This window comes from Drosophila navojoa, chromosome 4, assembly GCF_054131105.1.
Source record: "Drosophila navojoa isolate 15081-1374.11 chromosome 4, UAZ_NAV_1.0, whole genome shotgun sequence".
NCBI lineage: Eukaryota > Metazoa > Arthropoda > Insecta > Diptera > Drosophilidae > Drosophila > Drosophila navojoa.
In genome coordinates, this window is record NC_142892.1 from 22,999,354 (window position 1) to 23,019,224 (window position 19,871).

The 19,871-nt window shown below is 42.7% G+C and overlaps 2 protein-coding genes across 10 annotated transcripts in view; both read left to right on the forward strand.

Annotated features, from left to right (window-relative positions):
• The first annotated feature begins 1,219 nt into the window (after positions 1-1,219).
• Positions 1,220-12,333, forward strand: ect (ectodermal). Of its 8 annotated transcripts, none has more exons than XM_089260296.1 (8): positions 1,221-1,371; positions 5,856-6,094; positions 6,332-6,508; positions 6,578-6,847; positions 7,322-7,423; positions 10,550-10,790; positions 11,269-11,896; positions 11,993-12,333. In XM_089260296.1, the coding sequence occupies exons 2-8, from the start codon at positions 5,869-5,871 to the stop codon at positions 12,140-12,142; spliced, it is 1,794 nt and encodes a 597-aa protein (XP_089116422.1). In that variant the 5' UTR covers positions 1,221-1,371; positions 5,856-5,868; the 3' UTR covers positions 12,143-12,333. The 8 variants fall into 8 exon arrangements, with proteins under 8 accessions (XP_089116427.1, XP_089116422.1, XP_017958261.1 ...); XM_018102772.3 differs by having other exon boundaries at positions 1,222-1,371; positions 6,356-6,508; XM_089260297.1 differs by lacking the exon at positions 1,221-1,371 and adding an exon at positions 1,420-1,637.
• A 5,056-nt stretch (positions 12,334-17,389) lies between these two features.
• The window catches only part of dpr10 (defective proboscis extension response 10), a 51,034-nt gene continuing 48,552 nt past the window's right edge, over positions 17,390-19,871 (forward strand). The window contains exon 1 of one of the 2 annotated variants that reach the window (XM_089258883.1): positions 17,390-17,605. The gene's annotated coding sequence lies outside the window, so the exon portion shown is untranslated. The remainder of the gene's footprint in view (positions 17,606-19,871) is intronic. The other variant, XM_089258884.1, reaches the window with a different exon arrangement.

Here is a 19,871-nt window from a genome sequence, read left to right on the forward strand (position 1 = left end):
GCAAAGGCTTACATACTTGGCCTGCTGTCTCAATAACATCGCCAACAACAACAGCAGCGACAACAACTTGCGAAGAAAGTTATAGACAGCCCAAGCTCTCGTCTACAGTAAAAACAACTTTTGCCCAACTAGAAAAACTACAGCAACAATAACAACAACAACAACAACTACTCCAGCAATAGACCGCTATAAACGAGTAGAACACGTTTTACTGTTGTACGCGTCGACTGCGCGGCCAGCGACGCGCTTGTCGTATATTAGTGAGAGCGTCCATGTGTGAGTGTGTGCATACGGCATGTGTATGTGTGTGTGTGTGTGTATGGGAAAGCTTTGCTTTTAACCCCTTTCGAATCCCCACCCCTTGGCCGGACCATTTTCCACTCCATCCCGGACATTGAAAATGAAATGCAAGTTTAATTAATTACATTACAAGCTGTCAAAGCTATGAGTAACAATTTTCTTAATGTTATTTTTTTATTACATACTCTTTTTTTTTTTTTTCGGCCAATATTAAAGTCAACTGCTCAATGGCTGGCGATTTCACTTTAATGTGCTTGCGCTTGGCAGTCGAGCACAGAAATTAGCACTTTTTATTGACCCAGCGCGAAAAAAAACTCATCAATAAAAGTCGCACATAGCCACATGCGATATGCTCGAGCGTTCTTCGCTCTTCAAAAGGTCCAAGCCAAGAGAGTTGACCCACAGGAATGCGCAAAGTAGGTCAAGGGAGTGTCCGCAAGAATTCCATTCATATGTTAATGCTATAAAGTCAAAAATCTGAAAACCAAATATATCAAATATATAAAAGTCAAATAGCATTTAAATATTATGTCATACAATCTTTATTGGAGTGCCAAGAAAGTATTGAAAAATATTGAAGCATTACAGCAAAATAAACTACCCAATCTTGACTGATAATTCTCTCAGTCAAGCCTGCCTGGCTGCTAACTGTAATAACGAGTTGTTTACTGTGCCAAATACTTTCCCATAGGAACGCCGGCGAGCGCAAGTCCAAAATTGATTGAAAATCAAGTTGGCCAGCAAAAAACGAGATAGAATGAGTGTGCTAGAGAGTGGGAGTGCGAGTGGGAACGGGAGAGAGATAGAGAGCGAGAGAGGAATGTCATGAAAAGAGAGCACAAAGAAAGCAATGCAAACAAATTGTTGGGGAACTGTAAAGCGTCTTCACGGTGTCGTCTACAACTATGCTGGTAACTGAAGATTCCAGCCTCGATCAGTTGCAGACGGTCAGTCGTGCGAGACAGTTGTGTGCGCGGCGGTGTGAAAATTGCCAACATCGAAGCTCGACAACAACAACAACAACAACCACAATCACAATCAGAAACCAAAAACTCCCCCAGCGAGAAACAGGTAAAAGCAAACGTTGAAAAAAGAAAGTCAGTCCAGAATCGCATGAGGCTAAAAACCATACGAAAGAAGCTCAAACAGCGACAGTCTTTGACGGGTACTCGAGGAGTGAGCAACGGCCACTTGCACTCAAACACAAATCGGTTTTCGTAACACGAACTTCTAAACCAAACAAACATTTCGACAACTAATGTATGGTGTGTGAAGAAACTAAAGCTGAACAACATCAAACAATCGATCAACATTATCAAAACCAAGGGCAGCTCGAGGTTAGCATTGGATTAACTGTGTTTAAGCCCGAGGACTATCGTTACAACGTATCGTGTGTGTGTTACTCTCGAATGATAAGGACAAGCAAGCGATTGGCATGCAAAACGATTAAACCAGCCAAGCGCATTGCTGCTGACCCATAAAACAGTTCACAAACGCCCAATAGAAAGAGAAAGAAAATGAGAATGAGAAAGAGAGAGAGCGCTCCGGCAGCGTCTTGAGCAAGAACTTTTAATTGATTTTCGAGAGCTTACAAAAACCAAAACCGACTCAAACTCGGACCCAGGCTCTTAACTGGCTGGGGCATAAATTGTATCAGCGCAGCAATTTAGAGCCATTGCCGGCTTTTTTTTATGTGTGTGCTCTGCCCCACATACAAGCCATACAGCCCAGCTCTGCGCCATTTCATGTGTGCTCTGTGGTCAGCAGCAGAAGCAGAAGCAGAAGCAGCAGGAGCAGCAGCAGCCGCCTTGTTGAGTAATCTCTCATGCCTCCTCTCAGGTTTCTGCTTACAAACTGACCCACATTCCAGACAGTGGCTAATTTAAGTGTTTCCTGGCATCGCAGTTATAGTTTACGTTAGTGTGCACAGCTTCTGCACTTTGCTGCCAAAACAAAACATTCTCAAGTGTAGTTCCAAAGAGTCACATCACTGGCAGCAGCAGCAGCAGCAACAAATACAGCTGCCATGCACTTAGGACAAGTAGAAGCTATTAAGAGAGAAATATTCGACACGGACATTGTGGCGTTCCCAAGAAATTTGAGTGAAACCACTGAACAAATCACATACTCCAAAATTTGACAGCTTTTTTTTTCGTTTACAATACAAAGCAATAAAAAAGTATATGCTGCCTCAAAGCTTTTGCAAACATTAGAATATGCTTTGTGACTGTTGAATCTTGTGGACTATTAGTGAAAAACTCAATTTTCGATTTGGAAAAATTATACACTTACGTCTAAAAACAAAAGTTTTCTCTAAGAAAAATTATAGATAAAATAAGTTTAGGCTAATCAAAGATCAATTGATACGAGGAGAACCCTGAAAATCAGCATCAGCCTCCGCATCACAGGGTGTGCATTCTGAAAAACTCTAAGTACGTCTAGCGCGTCCATTAGTTGGTTAAGGAGCCTTGGCAGTCATGCAGCATGTGCGTTTTTGTTCCGCCAGGTGGCGCTGGTGTTACTGCAGCAGCCTCTAATTCATGCGTTGTGCATGCACAATGTGAGCGGGATGGATATAAAATATTGCAAAATATCTGAGTGTGTGAAATAGAGAGAGAGAGAGAGAGAGAGAGAGAGAGAGAGGGAGAGAGAGAGGAAGAATCTTGTCTAAATGCTGCTGTGGCTGCAGGTGCTGCAGCATGGGGCGAGGCAGTTCAAGCGGCACGTGTAAAGATTATTTTTCTACTTTGCCGCTGCAGCCATTGTCTTGGAAAATTAACCGCACCAGCAGCAGTCGCCCAGTCGTCCCACATAGGAGGCAAGTTTCAACAAAGACTCGAGAGCTCCTGAATAGCGATGGCAACAGACTGATATGCAAATCCTGAGACACTTTTCTAGGCGTCGCCGAGCAGCCTTTTGTGCGGCCAACATATTTATTGATATGACGCTGATATGACAATGCATACGTAGCGTAGAACGGAGCAGGAGTCGAAGCGCCCTGCCATCGGTCTCAATAATCTCCATTGTGAGCGCGTGTGTGTGTGAGTGTGTGAGTGAGGAGCTTAAGTAATTTTGCTGGCTGTCATGCAAGTGCACAGCAAACACTCTCGTTGTGCTTCCCCCACTCAATGCCTCCACATGCCGGCACTCCCCCACTCGCATGAATATTAATGTAAAATGCACACACGGTTAGCTTCATTTTTCTATGGAACATTAAAATATAGTGGGAGCAACGTTCCATATGAGTTAGTGCCTACAATAGAGAACAACAGCTCCAACCGGTTGTCATTCCCATTGGTGGAGCAGTGAGAAGTGGGAAGTGGGGCGGGTGGTGCTGAGGCTGCCACGCACTCTTGTGCTTGTCAAAAGTTTTCCCATTGCAGTGTTGCTGCTGCTGTTGCTGTTGTTCTTGTTCTTTCCTGTTGTTGGCCTTATAGCATGATGCGTAAAATGTTTGGAGTTAGGTGAGAAAATGGAAGAACATTGAGCAGCTCAAGGTGCATCGAAGCATGGGAGCACGGGAGCACAGGAGCAGCATAAGAGAAGACCTCTGCACGAACAGAGTAAATGCTATTTCGCAGACTTCAATAGCCAGAGTTTATAAGTACCCAGCCGAAGATGCTGATGCAGTCGTGGCTGGCAGTTGAGGAGACGTCAACAAGTACAATGGGAAGAGAATGAGGAAATTCCTCAACATTCCATGTACACAAGATAATTATAGTGCAGAATCGTTAGGGAAATTTTATTAAATCGAGTAGATATAGCTTAAATCGGCTGTGATTCTGTCCACTCAATTTCAAAGACTCAAGCTCAAGCTCAAATGGATGCGGGAGAGAAATTTATTTGTGTGCCACATTCCGTTGGTTGGTTGTCGTTGCCTGGCAGCCGCAGCTACTGTAAATGTGGGGCGTGGTCCAAGAGAAGGTGATATGTCATCTCCGCTGGAGTGCCACGCCCAAAATGTCGCTTCCTTTTCGCCATTGCATTGCCTGGGGCTTCAGATTTTAATAAATGCTGCTCGAGAAAACGCGGCATCGTAAAAGTTTTAATTAAGCAGCGCATCGCCTCGCGTCGCGTCGCGTCGTGACGATGCGAGACTTACTTGGACGCCATGAAACTGCGCTGAGAGCTTATCATCTGGGCTATCTTTATCTTTGGCTTGGCGAAGCCCTTAAAGAAAAGCCACAGCCACAGCCACAGCCACAGCCACAGCCACAGTTGCAGGCATAGCCATAGCCATAGCCAGATACCCCAAGTTGGCGACTTGACTTCGGTTGGCCCGATCTTCTAGCCTGGGCCGGGCAGTAGGTCACTGGGTTTTCACTTTGCTTTATGGCCAGCTACGTTTGCTTATCAGCGCTAAGCTGAACTCGATTTTAAAAACGTTTTACTCATTTTTCAATAAGTGGCCGAACAGGCAGCCAGCAACAATAAAAGCCACAGCGACAACAACACAACAGCAAATCGCCGCAGAAAAACTTGTTCATGGCAGTCGACGTAGGCAGCGACAGCAACAGCAACAGCAACAGCGACGTCGACGTCTGCGTCTGCGTTGGCGACGTTGCTTTCACTTGGGGCAGTCGCACTTGACAGTGCGACAATAACAACAGCAACAAGAGCAACGGCAATTGTTGCGGTTGTTTGTTATAGCCATTGGCTGTTGGCCATGCTGATTGTCATGGCTAAAGAGCCAACAGCAATCGCAGCTACAGCAACAGCCACAGCAACAAACCCGTTGCGAATGGAAAGTTGAGGATGGGCACGTAAATAACGTGAATACCCTGCAAATAGCTTTACAACTTTACTCGCAAAGAGCTGATAAAAATAAAAGTCGAGCAGGAAACTTAATTAGGTTCGCTTTGATAACAACTGCTCAGTTTTTTACATCATCAAAGTTGAAATTTGATTCTATTTTTCAAGTGCGAAATTCGGCAAGTTCGATCAATTACAGTCGACTTTGCACGTTTGCCAGCCCAGTCGCAGTACCGCTCCAATACACTCACTCTTGTCTGTCTTACCTGCCGCAGCGGTGGCTGCGGTAGCTGCGGCGACGGCAGTGGCGTCAAACGGCGCCTGCAGCTGTCCAAAAACCATTGTTGTTGCTGTTGAAGCCTCAGTTGCTGCTGCTGTTGCTGTTGCTGTTGCTGCTGCTGCTGCTGCTGCTGTTGTTGTGTGTCAAGTGCCAACAAAGTGGACATGTGGACACAGCCCGGCGGCAACTTTGAGGCACAGTTCAAAAACATGTTTGCACTTACACACACATACACACATGTACACAGACATGTATACACACATGTACACACTCATGTACACACTCATGCTGTGTCTGCAATTATTTGGTTGCTTTCTTTGATGTCTTATTGACTAGCTGGGCAGCTCGGTGGCCAGCCAGAGTTGGCTTTGTTCGATAAATATGTAATTTACAAGTCATGGAAAAGAAAGTGTTGCACTCAGACAACACAAACGAATTGGGTTAAACGCAAAAGTAAAAGTTCTGTGCGAATGCCGTGGCCGCCTTTTTAACTCCTCTCCTTATGCATTTCCATCTGTTGCAGAGACGAACCAATAATGAAATTCGTGATTTTGCTGTGCGTACTGAGTGCGCTGCTGCTGCAGATTGAGGCCTCGCCGGTGCAGCTGCATTCGAGGAGCGAGCGGGCGGTGTCCCGTCAGCAGACGGCCAACAACGAGGTGGCTCCAGCCGCGGCGCCGTCCAGCGACGATGATGATGACGATGATGAGGATGACGACGATGATGAGCCGGATCTGGGAGATTTGGTTGATGATGATGATGGTAGGTATCCGCCTCACACACACACACACACTCACTCACTGATCTATAAGCAAGCACCTGAGCACCCCGAGCACCATGCACCACCAGCACCAGCAGCAGCACCACTAAAGCTGCAGTGGCAATTGCAACCACCATGTGGCACTCAACGATCAACCACCACTCGCAACTACCATATCTGACCATTTGTGTGATGTTATTAACGAATATCTTGTGCTCTCCTTTCCTTGGGTAACACAGTTATTTTGCTTTCGGGGTTTACAGATGACGACGACGAGGAGGACGACGATGATGAGGAAGAGGACGACACGCCCCAGGGCCAGGCAGCCCCGGCAGCCGGCGCCAGTGACGATGACGACGAGGAGGACGACGACGATGATGACTACCTAGATAGGCTCTTCGATGATATCTTGGGCGGTAAGGCGCGAAGCTGAAGAGGCGGGCGTTGGTGAGCACAAATTGAGCACATTTCCCGTTCTTTAACAGATGATGACGACGAGGACGACGATGACGAGGTGGTGCCCGCTGCCAGTGCGCAGCAGCAGAGCCCCGTGGCCGCCGCGCCCGCTCAGCCCCTCGAGGAAGTTGCGCCCGCCGCCTCCGCCAGCTCGCTGAGCTCGGGCATCTCGGACGGCGTCGACCTGCCCGCGGAGAGTGGCAACGCTGCCGAGCCCGTTGCAGCTGGCAACGCCGTTGAGGACGTGGCCGCAGCTGCAGCGCCCGCCCAGACACAGACGAGCAATAGCAACAACGAAGGTGAACTAAATGTTTTTTACGATGAAGATGCACTTGTAGACGGTAGTAGTGGTAGCACCAATAGTTTAAGTAGCACAAATGCAATTGACCAACAAAAACAAAACATAATACAAATACAACAACAAGTACAACAACAACTGCCACAACAACAACAACAAGCGACACAACATCAAGCATCATCACAACAGCATATTACAACAACAACAGTCACAAGCACATCAACAAAGAACACTCTTAAGAATAACAACATTAATAACAACAACGATCTAGTCGTCAGCACCGCTCCGGCGCAGTCGGCGGTGGGCGCTGTGGGCGTGTCAGCGGGGCCGATCGCAGCGCCTGCTGCTGGTATTAGTGGCGCCGGTGCAGCGTCTGATGACGAAGACGACGACGACGACGAGGACGATGAATATGATGATGATGATGATGATGGTGGTGATGATGATATTGATGATGGAGTCGATGAAATTACAGGTGCGCTGACAGGTGACGACGAGGAGGCTGACGACGACGATGATGAAGATGACGATGATGATATTATTGGCGACGACGTCATCGAGGCCAGACGCGAAGCACGTGAGTCCAAGTCAACAGCAGCAACAAAAACAGCCAAAGCCAAAAAGTCAACAAGTGTTGCCAAGAAGTCCAAAAAAGAGCTGAAGCATTAAAAACGCAAACAAAATCAACAACTGCCACAAACAACGACACACAACAACAACAACAAGAACGACAGCCAAAACAGGAACTGCCAATGACAGGGACTAGCAGACCACATTGAAATGACTAACAACGTTGCAGGGCACTGCCAAACGTTTTTTGGGTAGGACACACACATATGTAAATCTTCTGGACATTGCATAACTCTTTGCCTGCACTGACTATCCCTAATGCCCAAGAACGAAACAGCAAATCAATCCAATCACTGCAATGCAACAACCTATTTCTAATTTATTTATTTATTTATTTCTGAGTCTTAGAAACCTCTAGTTTACACAAAACTAAACTAAAACCTAAAAACACAAGCAAAAACTTGCATATTAAAGTAAATGAATATTTATACAACATCCTCGAAATGAGTTGATTGAGAGTTTGGTGCTAGTCAAACTAACTGCAAAATGACAGCGAACAGCACAACAAAAACAACAACAGCAAAAGCAAAAGCAAAAGCAAAAGCAAAAGAAATGCAAAACTTTAAGCTGCACGCACATGCAACATTTATACCCCCACCCTCTCACTTTTTCACACACCCACACACTTGTTTCGTTTATATTCCAAGTTATTTACGCACGGACTGTTTCACATGACCACCAAGATCACAACAACAACAACAGCAACAGCAAAAACAACCAACCGCACAGCAACAAAATGTTTAATGCCGAAGCACAAATTGTTGAAATTATGTTCAGAGCAAAATGAGCAATGGAAAAAGAAAGAAAAGCAAAAAACAAAAATGCAAAAGATAAAAGTAAAATGTGCGCCGCGCGTTGGAATGCGGCAAAAATGGCTGAGCTAAATGGCGAGCGGCCATTTTGGCAGGCATTTTTGTTGCCATTCGCGTGGCACGCACACACACACACACACACACACCTACACACTCTCTCTGCCCCCTCCCACACACACACATAGCTAAATTTATGTATGTAAAGCAACAAGAACTACTACTACAACAGCAACAATAATTGTTCACATAGTGTAATTTATTGATAATAATTTAATTTGTTTTTTCTTGCTTCACATTGACTTTGTTATTAATTTTACTGTTCACAACAAAAACAACAACAATCAGTTGGAGAAATTATCAATGCATCTTCCATATATGCGAGAGTGCTATTCTATATATAATTTTCTACTACATGTGTAATCCTCCCTCTATCTCTGTCTCTGCCTCTGTCGCTCACTTTCCCTTTCACTCACGCTTTCACACATTTGGCTTACAATTGACATCAAAGATTAATCGCTGGCTTTTCTCGTTTTTGGCTTCTTTCTGGCTCGCATAACTTTCCGTAAACGTAAATAACGCAAATTGTAAAATTGTAATTAGAGTAAACAAAACATGAAAACAAAAAGTCAACCAAAACCGAAACGAAATTAAACCAACTGTAAATTGTAGCTAAAAGTTGAACGCTTGAAAGGCAGCGCACGATTTGCCAGACTTATCCCAAAATGAAAAGTGACGCCATTTCCATCAACATTTTCACTGCACAAATTGTTAAGCTTTGCGTTTAGGTTCATTAAATTTGTAATTTATTATTTATTTATTTATTTATTTATTATATATTGTAAAAACAAAACAAAAAACAAACAAACAACATAAACAAAACAAAGCTGCACACGCACACAGACACAAAAGATTTGCTTAAATAAATTTTTAATTAAATTTGTGTACAACTTTCTGACAAATCAATTGAAAAAACTAAAAAAATCCGAATTTGTGTTTTATTTAAAATGAGTCCGTCGATTACTTTCAAGCGTCACGATTTGCATAATGGTCAAGGTGTTTGCACCACTTTCTCTACTCGCACTCACACACACGTACTCTGTCTCTCTCTCTCTCTCTCTCTCTGTCTGTATTTCTTTCTCCTTCACTTTTATTATTAGCAGCATCAGCTCTGACTCCCTGTCATGCATTTAATTAAGTATGTATTACACAATGACACATGTAAATAATTTTTATCCCCTTTGTGGCTGGGCTCCTGTCTCTCATAATATTATATTTGCACACCACACCCACACACAGGCACACACCAATGCACTCTCCTTTATATATATGTATATATGGGTACTGGGTGTTCTATAAAAAGCGACTATTACATCTATTTTAAATATGTCAAACGTATACCGGGCTCAATGAACTTCTGCTTTGCTTTAATTGGCACACCTAAAGGACAAAGTAGATGTTAAACGTTTCACCTGAATAGGGGCACTCTATAATTGTGCATTAGCGAATAGTTGGACAACGAGAAGGAGAGAAAGAGAAAGAGAGGGATATCTTACTAACACTCGCATGCTAAATAAGCTCAAAGTAGCTAAAAATATTTAACGATAAGTAGCCCAGTGAATGTGTTTGGCAAAGCAATGGAAGAAAAAAGAAAACGCTCTTCAATAAATAGTGAATGGATTATGTGAAATCATAAATACATTTCAATTCATTAGCTACGTCGTAGTCATTGTGCTAAAGTTTCATAAAATCATTTTGTAGCCGAATTTAGATTTAAACAGAGCAAAAAAAATAGCGCATGTGAAATGTTTGTCTTTGATTAATTCTTGAAACTAGTCAATAGCGAATGAGCTTGAATAAGCTCTTGTGAATATTTAAATACTAACAATTGCATGATTATATATTGTATAATTTATGTCAGTGTTATAGTCCGTATTCCTTATATGTGTATACTGCTTTAATGCTTTTCCTGCAACATTACTTAATCCATGCCTGTTCCCCACCCCATTTACCCGCTCAGACACCCACTCACTTGCTGGGCTGCACTGCTGCACTGTGTGTGATGGGCTCTATGCGTGCCTACACTAGTTGACACATCCGCAATTGAAAACACACTTCACTAACGCACTACAAAGCTAACCACAAACACCCAAATACCCACACCTTTTCCCTCATGCCGAAACGAACACACAAAGCCACAAAATGAACCTTTAGCGAGTGCCGTGAGAGCTTATTAACGTGACATCTTCTATGGTGCGGGGCAGGTGATCTGAAAAACAACGTGATTGACATGTCCACGGATGCATTCCAAGCGCGCCATAATCACTTCATTGATGCCATATTCTCTCGCATAAACCGCATTGTCGCCGACAATTATGATCCATTCGTTGTCCGACTGGCTGGGCGCTCGGCCACGGCCACGCCCACGTATGGAAACACTGTTGTGAAGAGCACAACGAAGACCAAGGGAACTACAAGCCACAAGACAACATCGCACAAGAAACTGTAAGTGAAAAATTGCAAGAACTATATAGAAATATTAGATTATAAATATGCATACATGAAAATATTGCTAAATTAAAAAGAGATTTTCAGTGACCATATATTGAATACATAATAAACACACATGTGTTATATGTAAAGATATTGTTTAGATAAAAATAGATTATCTCGGTAAATATGGTCAGATGACAAAAAGTGTTAAGGGTTAATTGATATGAATCCATTTAAATGAAAGTATCAAAGGTATAATCTGAAACGTGTAGCATATATTCTGTAATGTAGCTCTAAAAGAGTTTGTAAATCTTTTGATTCAAAGCAATGCAGTCTCATAGCGAAAGATGCGTTTCGCTCTTTGCATACTCTGGCAGATGACATTCAGCTTACAGCCAATTAAACTGACAGCAATGTCAAAGTCAAAGTCAACGCCAACGTCATAGTCAAAGTCAAATTATGCAAATTTGTCAATCTATCTGACTTGCAGTAAGAATACCAGATCGGAGCCGCGCATGGCCAGTAGCACGGAGTCAGTCAAATTGCAGCAGCAATTGACGCAATTACAGACAGAGCTTGGCCTCAAAGTCGGCGAGCAGCGAACGGGGGAGGAGCAGCAGACGCAACAGGCCGTGGCATCCGGCTCTGGCAAAGCGGAAACGCGCACAGTGTTCAATGGGGAGCAGGCGGCGAGCAAGGTCAGCCCAAAGAAATCCTCGGTTGGGCAGCAGACGACGCATAAGCACAGCCCGAAGAAGACGGGACTGAAGGCGGGCAGCGGCAGTTACAATCAACCGGCGGGCGTGGGGGCCAGCAAAGCGGGCTCGGAAGTGGAGAAGCTGCAAAAGGCGGAGGGCAGTCTGTCCGGCCTGGCATCGCTGAAACGTGTGGGCAATGTGAAGGTGATCAGCGATGCGGAAGGACGCAATTCGACCATTAAGGCCAGATTCACGCTGGGCCCATTGACTCTGCGCGTCGAGAAGTCGTTCAAGCGGGGCAGCGTGCGCAACGTGAAGAGCGCAACAGCCAGAACCAACGAGATGATCGGCCGCATTAAGTTCAGTGTGCTGGATGATCGGGCCACCCTGATGTCAATCAAGGTGCAGCAGCCCAAACAGGTGAGCCAGTCAACGCGAACGCCCCTTTGTGCTTTGAGCAATTAGCTTTCATTCTTTGTTCCCATTTGCAATTCCCCCTTTCCTATCCATGTGCAGGTCGAGGTGGAGAGCAAGGACAATCACGACAGAACCCGCGAATTCGTCTGGCGCCGCACACCCAAAATCGCCAAATTGGTCAACGAGAAGCTCAAATTGGCAGCCGAGTCCCTCTTCACGCCGCAGGGCGTTGAGGTCGTCAGACTCTAAGGACCAGGCGGACGGACAGTTGCCTCCTTTTGCACAGCCAGATTAATTTAGTCTAACCTAACCTAAGTGTAACGCGTAATTTATTTATCTAATTTATTTGCTTCCACTGCATCATAATTTATTTATTTATTTCAATTTACTACGGATTTCACTCCAATAAACTTGAAGAAAAGTTTCTTAAAAGCAAAACTATTGATGCGATATTTTAATACCAAGTCACAAAAGCAAAGCGAGCATATTGGTTTTCGGTTTCTTGAGCCCTAAGGCTAAAGTAATCGGGGTGACAAAGAGATATGGCGCACAGGTAAGTACAGGTAAATACTCATACTAACTTTTTCTCCATAAGTCGATATAGATTTGGCTTTCTTTTTATACCCTGAACCCATTGAAAAAGGGAAATCAGGGTATAATGGTTTTGTTAAAAGTACGTAACAGGCAGAAGGAGGCGTGGCAGACCCCACAAAGTATATATATTCTCGATCAGGGCGACGAGCTGAGTCGATTTGGCCCTGTCCGTCTTTCTGTCCGTCCGTCCGTCCGTCCGTCCGTATGTATGAGCGCGTCGATCTCAGAAGATATAAGATATTTGGAACTCCAACTCCAACTAACGGCTGTACGGACAATCTTATATGATTATTTTCTGGGTATAAAAAATGTCGTTATAATCGAAAAATCATTAAACTAGTGAGTATTGATTCAAGAAAGTTCACACATCTAATCAGAATTTAGAAATTATCATACTGCAAAATCTGGAATTTACATGTAATATGAAATAATATGGAATTTTGTTGATGCCGCCGACAATCTTGTTAAACTTATCTCTCTCTCTCTCTCTCTCTCCCTCTTTCAATCGGTTTCTGATGCTTATCTGGAATATATTAATATGCTAATGGATATAAGATAAATTTACACTTGACACAATATCCTTGACGATTTCCGCCCCCTCACTTAGCTTAGCCGAAAATATACGATTACTGCGTTGTGCATGTGGCGAAACCCCAAAATTGTGCAGTTTCTGTCTGTATGTGTGCTTGTGTGGGTGTTTGTGTCAATTGGTTGCTGCAGGTGCATTTCAGTTGATTTCAAACAACTAATTTACCTAAGAGTATCTGTAGCAGGTCACTTAAGGTTTTCATTAATGCTGCAGGTGGGCCACAAATGCGGTGCCAGCCACTCGCCCAGTCACAGCGCGGCAGGCGTCTATAAACCTGATAGAGTAAATATGAGTGCGTATTTTGTGTGCTGCATCTAAGGCGGAAGGACATGCAATTTGTTGTTGTTTGCCTTTGCTGGTATACGCCCCATGCAGTCAACGCATGCAGTCCTTGCTGCTGGCCAACGCCACGCTTGCCCTCTGCCAGGGGCCGACAGTAAGCTCTTGGATTCTTTGTCGCCATCGTACATGCTGTTTGTTTTGTCCGGGCTGACGTTCGTTGTTGTTCTTTGTTGCACCTAAATTGACAACAATATCGTTTCATTTGCTCAGTGAAGTGAACTCATCAGTGCCGAGATCAAGCCCCACCACCCTACCACCCCATCACCATGCCCTGCCCGCCAGCCTTTTTATCTACTCCACTGGCATATAGGACACGCATTGGCACTTCATTTTTTGCCATCTGCTGTCGCTGCTGCCATCTGCTTTGCTGTTGCTGCTGTTGCAGTCGTTGCCTTTGTTGTTGCTGTTGCTGTTGGCAGTGGGCTGCCATTTGGTAGCTTGATTATGTTGACTGGTATTAGCTGGCAGGAAGTGAGAACAATCTGAGGATGTGCTCGAATTTAATCTTAGCTTTAGATAGTTTTACATTGTGTAGCGTAATGCAATTGTTGCTTAGTTATGCCACACGAACATTTCAGCAACAAATTAAACCAATTCAATTGGTCAACGGAGCTGAAAAGAGAAAGGGGTCGCACTGTGCCAAAAACTCATTTGCACAGTTGCCTGTCAGAGCGAAAAATACGTAAATTTGTAGTAACTAAATTTCTTCAGAATTCATTTGCATTTGGAATTACTTCGTCGGTTTTCCAGTTGCAACTCCTGGCCAGGCCACAGTAACAGAGACAAAGCAGCTCAATCCCGGGAAAACGCACTGCCCTGAAACCCCGTTTGGAAAATTAAATTCCATGCTCAAACTGATTGCGTTACTCGGGGGAGATTCCAATGTCCAATTTATTTGAGGAAACTAAAAGTATATTCATAAATCATAATACGGTGAGAATGAGGTTCAATATGCCAAGGAAAGAGAATATCTCCTCACTCCTGTAACAATACACGAAATTGTAAATGAAATTGCAAGTGAAAAGTTTCTATTTATTCTCGGGAAAGTCTGCACATTAAGATCAACTGCTGTTCGGTTCGCCAACTTGCAAAACTTCCGGAGTACGATATAAAAATGTCGAAACTTAAATCCGAACTATCTAGTTGCAGGTATTTTGAAAAGTTTAATACCTTTTAGACGTGCCACATGCTGTTCATTATATTGAGACACTGGCGGAGACACACACGATAATGCATGGATGAAAGTTCAGGCGAACATTCTTATAGCTAATGTTGGAAATTGAAATCGAATATCCTTGGCTTGGCTGTGGCAACCTGGCGGCTTGACAGCCAGCTGGCTGGCAGTCAAGGTCAAGAAGGAGCATCGAAATTAATCAACTTGTTTTATTAGCTCGCTAAGCTTTTAGTCAGCTTCACCTGCTGTCAGGAGAGAACACTCTGATCGGATGTGTTCTGGCTCGTGGTTCGCCACAAATGCGACATCTAATTGCCACATAATGAACAGCAACAACAACAACAACACGGCGAAGAGCAAAAGCAGAGCGACAACCGCAACAAGCAATGACTATTGTGGCACACAGTAAGTTGGTAAGTTGGGTGTCAGCCGGCTGTAAATCGGGTCGGAATTTAAGCACTTGCGCTTTTTACCAACTCAATTTACGCTAATTACTGATATTCGCCGCTGTATTTGCCCAGTTCTCAGCTATCCCAAGAGATACAACTGAAAGCAAGTATATATAGATATACATATACATATATCCACATATATATTTATGTAGGTTCACAGATGTAGCCGCAGAGCTGACAGTGGGAGCATCGTCAACTTCAGCGCTTATTGCCCATCTGCAGAAAGTTTCCGAATACCATGTGAATTTATATTGTCATTAGCTCTTTTTATGTAAAGTCGCGACGCAAATTTCATTAAAATGCTTTCAATTCGCCGCTAAAGAGAATCGAGACTGTGAGCACGTTCTGCTCATGCGCGCTTCATTCTACGTTCTCTTCATGTTTTCTTGGCACTGACCTAAAGTTTACTTAGAGCTGATGCTGTTGTCCCAGTCCGCAGGTTAGTTGATGTCAATGGGATTGCTTGAGGGGGTGCTAAGAGGAGGATTGTCAACGGAATTAAGACTGAACTTGAAAATTATAAATTCCAAAATAGTTGAATGAATAAATTATATTTATATAATTATTAATATATATATATATAATAATACCGATTTTAATAATTTTAATTATAATTAATAAAATAAATTAAGATAATTTTTAAACGATTTCATATACATTTCTAATTTAATTGAAAGCCTTTACTACTTAAATTATTTAACTATTCTCTAAAGAGGTGGTAATAATAGTAAATGGAGCATATATATTAAAAAACTTAAAAAGAACCTTGGCCATTTTCGCTGACGCTGCATTGTGGATAAATTATATGTAAACATAAAAAACAAGTATTTTAGACAATTATTTATAAATCTCTTTTATTCATTACTTTACATCTTTGGAAATCTGTTTTATTTTAAATTATTTTTAAAATTTATTATTTTATACTTTTTCGTGCTCGACTAGGAGATACCCTGAACCCTCCAAGCTGATATACTTATCATTCTGCACTTCTATTATGCACGCACACATGCATACATATGCATCCACCCTCACGCGCCCGCGCTCTGCTAACTTCGCAGTAAGCAGCGACTGCGCTTGGGCTGCGCTGCAGTGTGGGCAATAATATGAGAATTTACTTGGTGAATAAATTCGTTTGTAAACATACGATCTAAATGAAATTTTCAGGGCGTAATTATATGGTCAAAATGTGTATACATTCCAAAGCACAAGTCTCTAGTACTTGAAATACGTTTTTTACAAATTGGGGGCGAAGGGGGCGTGGTATCCAAAATCTGTTGATTACAAAATGTTTGTATTCATCATACGTATATACACAGTAAATCTGAAATCTTTACGTCTAATAGTATTCCAATGAGGCTCAAAAAACAAAATCAATTTTTAGATTATTCCCGATAAAAAAGTTATCGGATGAGTTATCGAAAAAATAACGCAAACTCGTACTGAGTATGGTATACACGAGTATGCACACAAAATTTCAGCTCTCTAGTTTTTATATCTTCTGAGATCTCGGCGTTCATACGGACAGACGGACGGACTGACGGACGGACGGACGGACGGACAGACGCACAGGGCTATATCAACTCAGCTCGTCATGCTGATCAAGAATATATATACTTTATGATTTCCCATTTTCAATGGGTTCAGGGTATAACAAAATTTTTGTTTATTTTTAGTTATTTAATAAATTTATATATTTATTTATATATAATTAAATAAAAACTACTTTATTATTAATCAAAAATAGACTTCCCACCCTCAAGACCTACTGGATACACCTACTGACTTAACACCTCCAAATTTGTCAGAAATATATGTACATATTTAACCATAAATATCTCCATATATAATATTAATATTAATATAGCTTTTAAGTAGATATATTATTGTAATTCTGTTTAGATTAAGTTATCAATAAGGTAGCGGTGCGCTAAGTTGTAAATAAATATATTTTATAATTTCTCTTAAAAAAAAAAAAAAACAAAAAAAATAGACTTCATTCCTTCCCGACTGTTATGCCCTTTATTCCACACTAACAGTGGCATTGCTAACAAAATTTCAATTGCTGCCAAATGCTTTTAAACAGTTTAACGGCTCCACATATGAAGAGCACAATTTCGGGAAATACGAAGAGCATCAACTTGTGCTGAAGAGAAACAAATTGTGGCGAATTGACGACACGGGCTGGCGTTCGGATTTGTCACACATCGGCGACGAAATCAGCAGGGCTGGCGATGGGCACTAGGCACGAAGACGAGGGCAACAACAACCGACAACAACACGAAGCTTCATCCTGATAATGGAGGAGGCTAAGACTCGTCCGGCGTTGGCTGGCAAGTGCAAGGCCCAAAATAAGTTTCTGTTTCAGTTTGTGTGTGACTGCGACAGTGAGCACATGCGAGATAGGCGCAGCGGGTCACGCGCGCGAATCAGAATCCCCAGTCGGATCCAAGTTCAATTTCGATAACAAAAACAAGTTGATAAAACTCGAGTTTAAAAAATAAAAACGTGAGCAGCAAAAAGTATCTGCATCGACGCCAGTGTGGCAAATCGTACGTGATTGTGTGAGTGTGCATATGTATGTGAGTGAGTGTGTGAGACCAACATCTCAAGAACGACTCAAAGAGAAGCCAAAGTCGTAAATTTTGAACGTGTGAAAACGCAGGAAAAGCCTCATTGCCTCATTGCCGGCTTGGCAGGAGAAGAAATTGAAGGCTCCATTGTTGTTGCTTTTGCTGTTGCTATTGTTGTTGCTATTGTTGTTGGCATTGTTGCTGGCAATGTTGCTGGAATTGTTGTTACTGCCGTTAGCTTATGTCTTTTGGGGCAGTTTACTAAAGCGCGCGACGCACGCGAATATTTTATGATATCGTTTCGAATTATATGCGATTTTTTTTTCGGTGCCCGCCTCGTGCTCGCAACTTGTTAGCAGTGGCAGGCGACAAAAGACGAAACTAATAAAATAAAAGCACCAAAACTCACACACAATAAATAAAAATGTGTTTACGCCTACACAACGACAACGACAACGACTTGCTGCTGCCCTGCTCTGCCCTACCCTCCCCATCCCGCTGGCAGCACACTCGCGCCCCTCCGCGGCAGTCTGCCTCATTAGCAGTCAGCAAATTAAGTTGTTTTATATTTAGCCCATCAGCTCCACAACACCAACATAAATTAACAAACTAAAAACAGAACTCAATACCAGCACCTCGAAAGTGTACTAAATCGTCTTTGATCTTTAGCACGGCCGATAAATGGAAAGCGCGTCAAAACAAATTGTGTACACACGTTTCCCCAGCGGCAATATTTTGTAATTCAATATTTTCATAGCCTTCGGCGGTGGCGGACGAGTGACAAAAATTAATAGAAAACACATAAGAAATTAACTTAAGAATGTGCTAAACAACGCCGCTGCGTTGGCTCTAAGCGGGGTGGTTGAGATCAGTGCGCGCACAGTGCGTATGCGCGTTGCGTAAACGAATTTATAACACATACGTCATGTTGTCTCACAGACAAGCGCACAGTAACAGCTACTGCTGAAGCTGCTTTTGTTCGCCAAAAAGTTTACTCCTGATTGTTGCACTTAGTAGTTGAAGACAGGCGAGAAAACTTTTGCGGAGTTCTTAAAAATAAGTGCACACATCAGCAAAAGCGGCGACAGAGAAACAAACACCCAAGTGCTAAGTTCGTTTTGTTGTTTTATCTGGACTCGAGCTGTCACAAGACAAAAGTCAGAAAGAGCTGAAAATTGGGACAAGCCTTTCAGTGGCAAGCTCTCGGAAAGTGTACGATGCAGAAAACGAATTGAATATTTTGCAATTCAATCAGTAAATATACATAAATTGAAATGCTCAATGCTCGCATAAATATTTTATTACTATTCAAATGCCACTCGGAACGGAGGTCGTTTTATTTTTATGCCCTGACACCATTGAAAATGGGAAGATGAAAATATATACTTTTAATTGGAATGTATACAACAGGAAGAAGGGGCGTGGTAGTCCTTATATATGTATATATTGATCTCTGCGCAGAACGGGCTTGGTATAACCCTATTTCCGTTTGCCTGTTTGTGCGTGTGAACGCAGAATCTCAGACTTGAAATTCATTCAAAATAATCGATAACTTATTCCGTAGTACTGTCGATTAATAATCGAATCAAAAAATCAAGTTAGTCTTCAAATTTCGTACAAAGATTAACCTAAAGAGACTTCGAATTGGCAGATTTAAAACTTGAATATTATTTCCATGCTCGGCAAGTTAAATGAAACAAGTCCATCTAATGGACCAATAGTTCTCCAACAAATATGTTCGCATAGCGCAGCCGAAATTGCAACTCGAGCGCAGTCGCAGCTCGAGAAGCAACTGTAGAACGATGTGATGACTTTGTATGAAGAAGCGGGTAATTATTCGAATATCCCCTGTTCGAAGCGTTCAGGTGTCTCGTAGTCGTACTCGACTATTGATTATGCTTGGCATTTAGTTTTAACTGCAGTGTGAAAGCACTCCCGATTGGCCCATGACCATTAGGAGCATGGTAAGGAAAATCAGGGTAAATTGTTTTCAATTTAGCTAAATAGACAAACAATACGGACAGCAACCAAAAATCAACACACATAGCCATTGTATCAATAAAATATTCATGAACAATGCGCGGCTCTACCGCACGGGGCAGCACCGAGCAATAGCAATGCGGAAGTGGCCAAACGCGTGGGGGAAGGACAATGAAGGGCGCATCATCTAATCACGGATACTAAGCATAATTCTAAGCGTCGCCAAAGGGGATAGGAAAGTGGTCAAGAGCTCAGCAACAAACTGCAGACGTTCAGA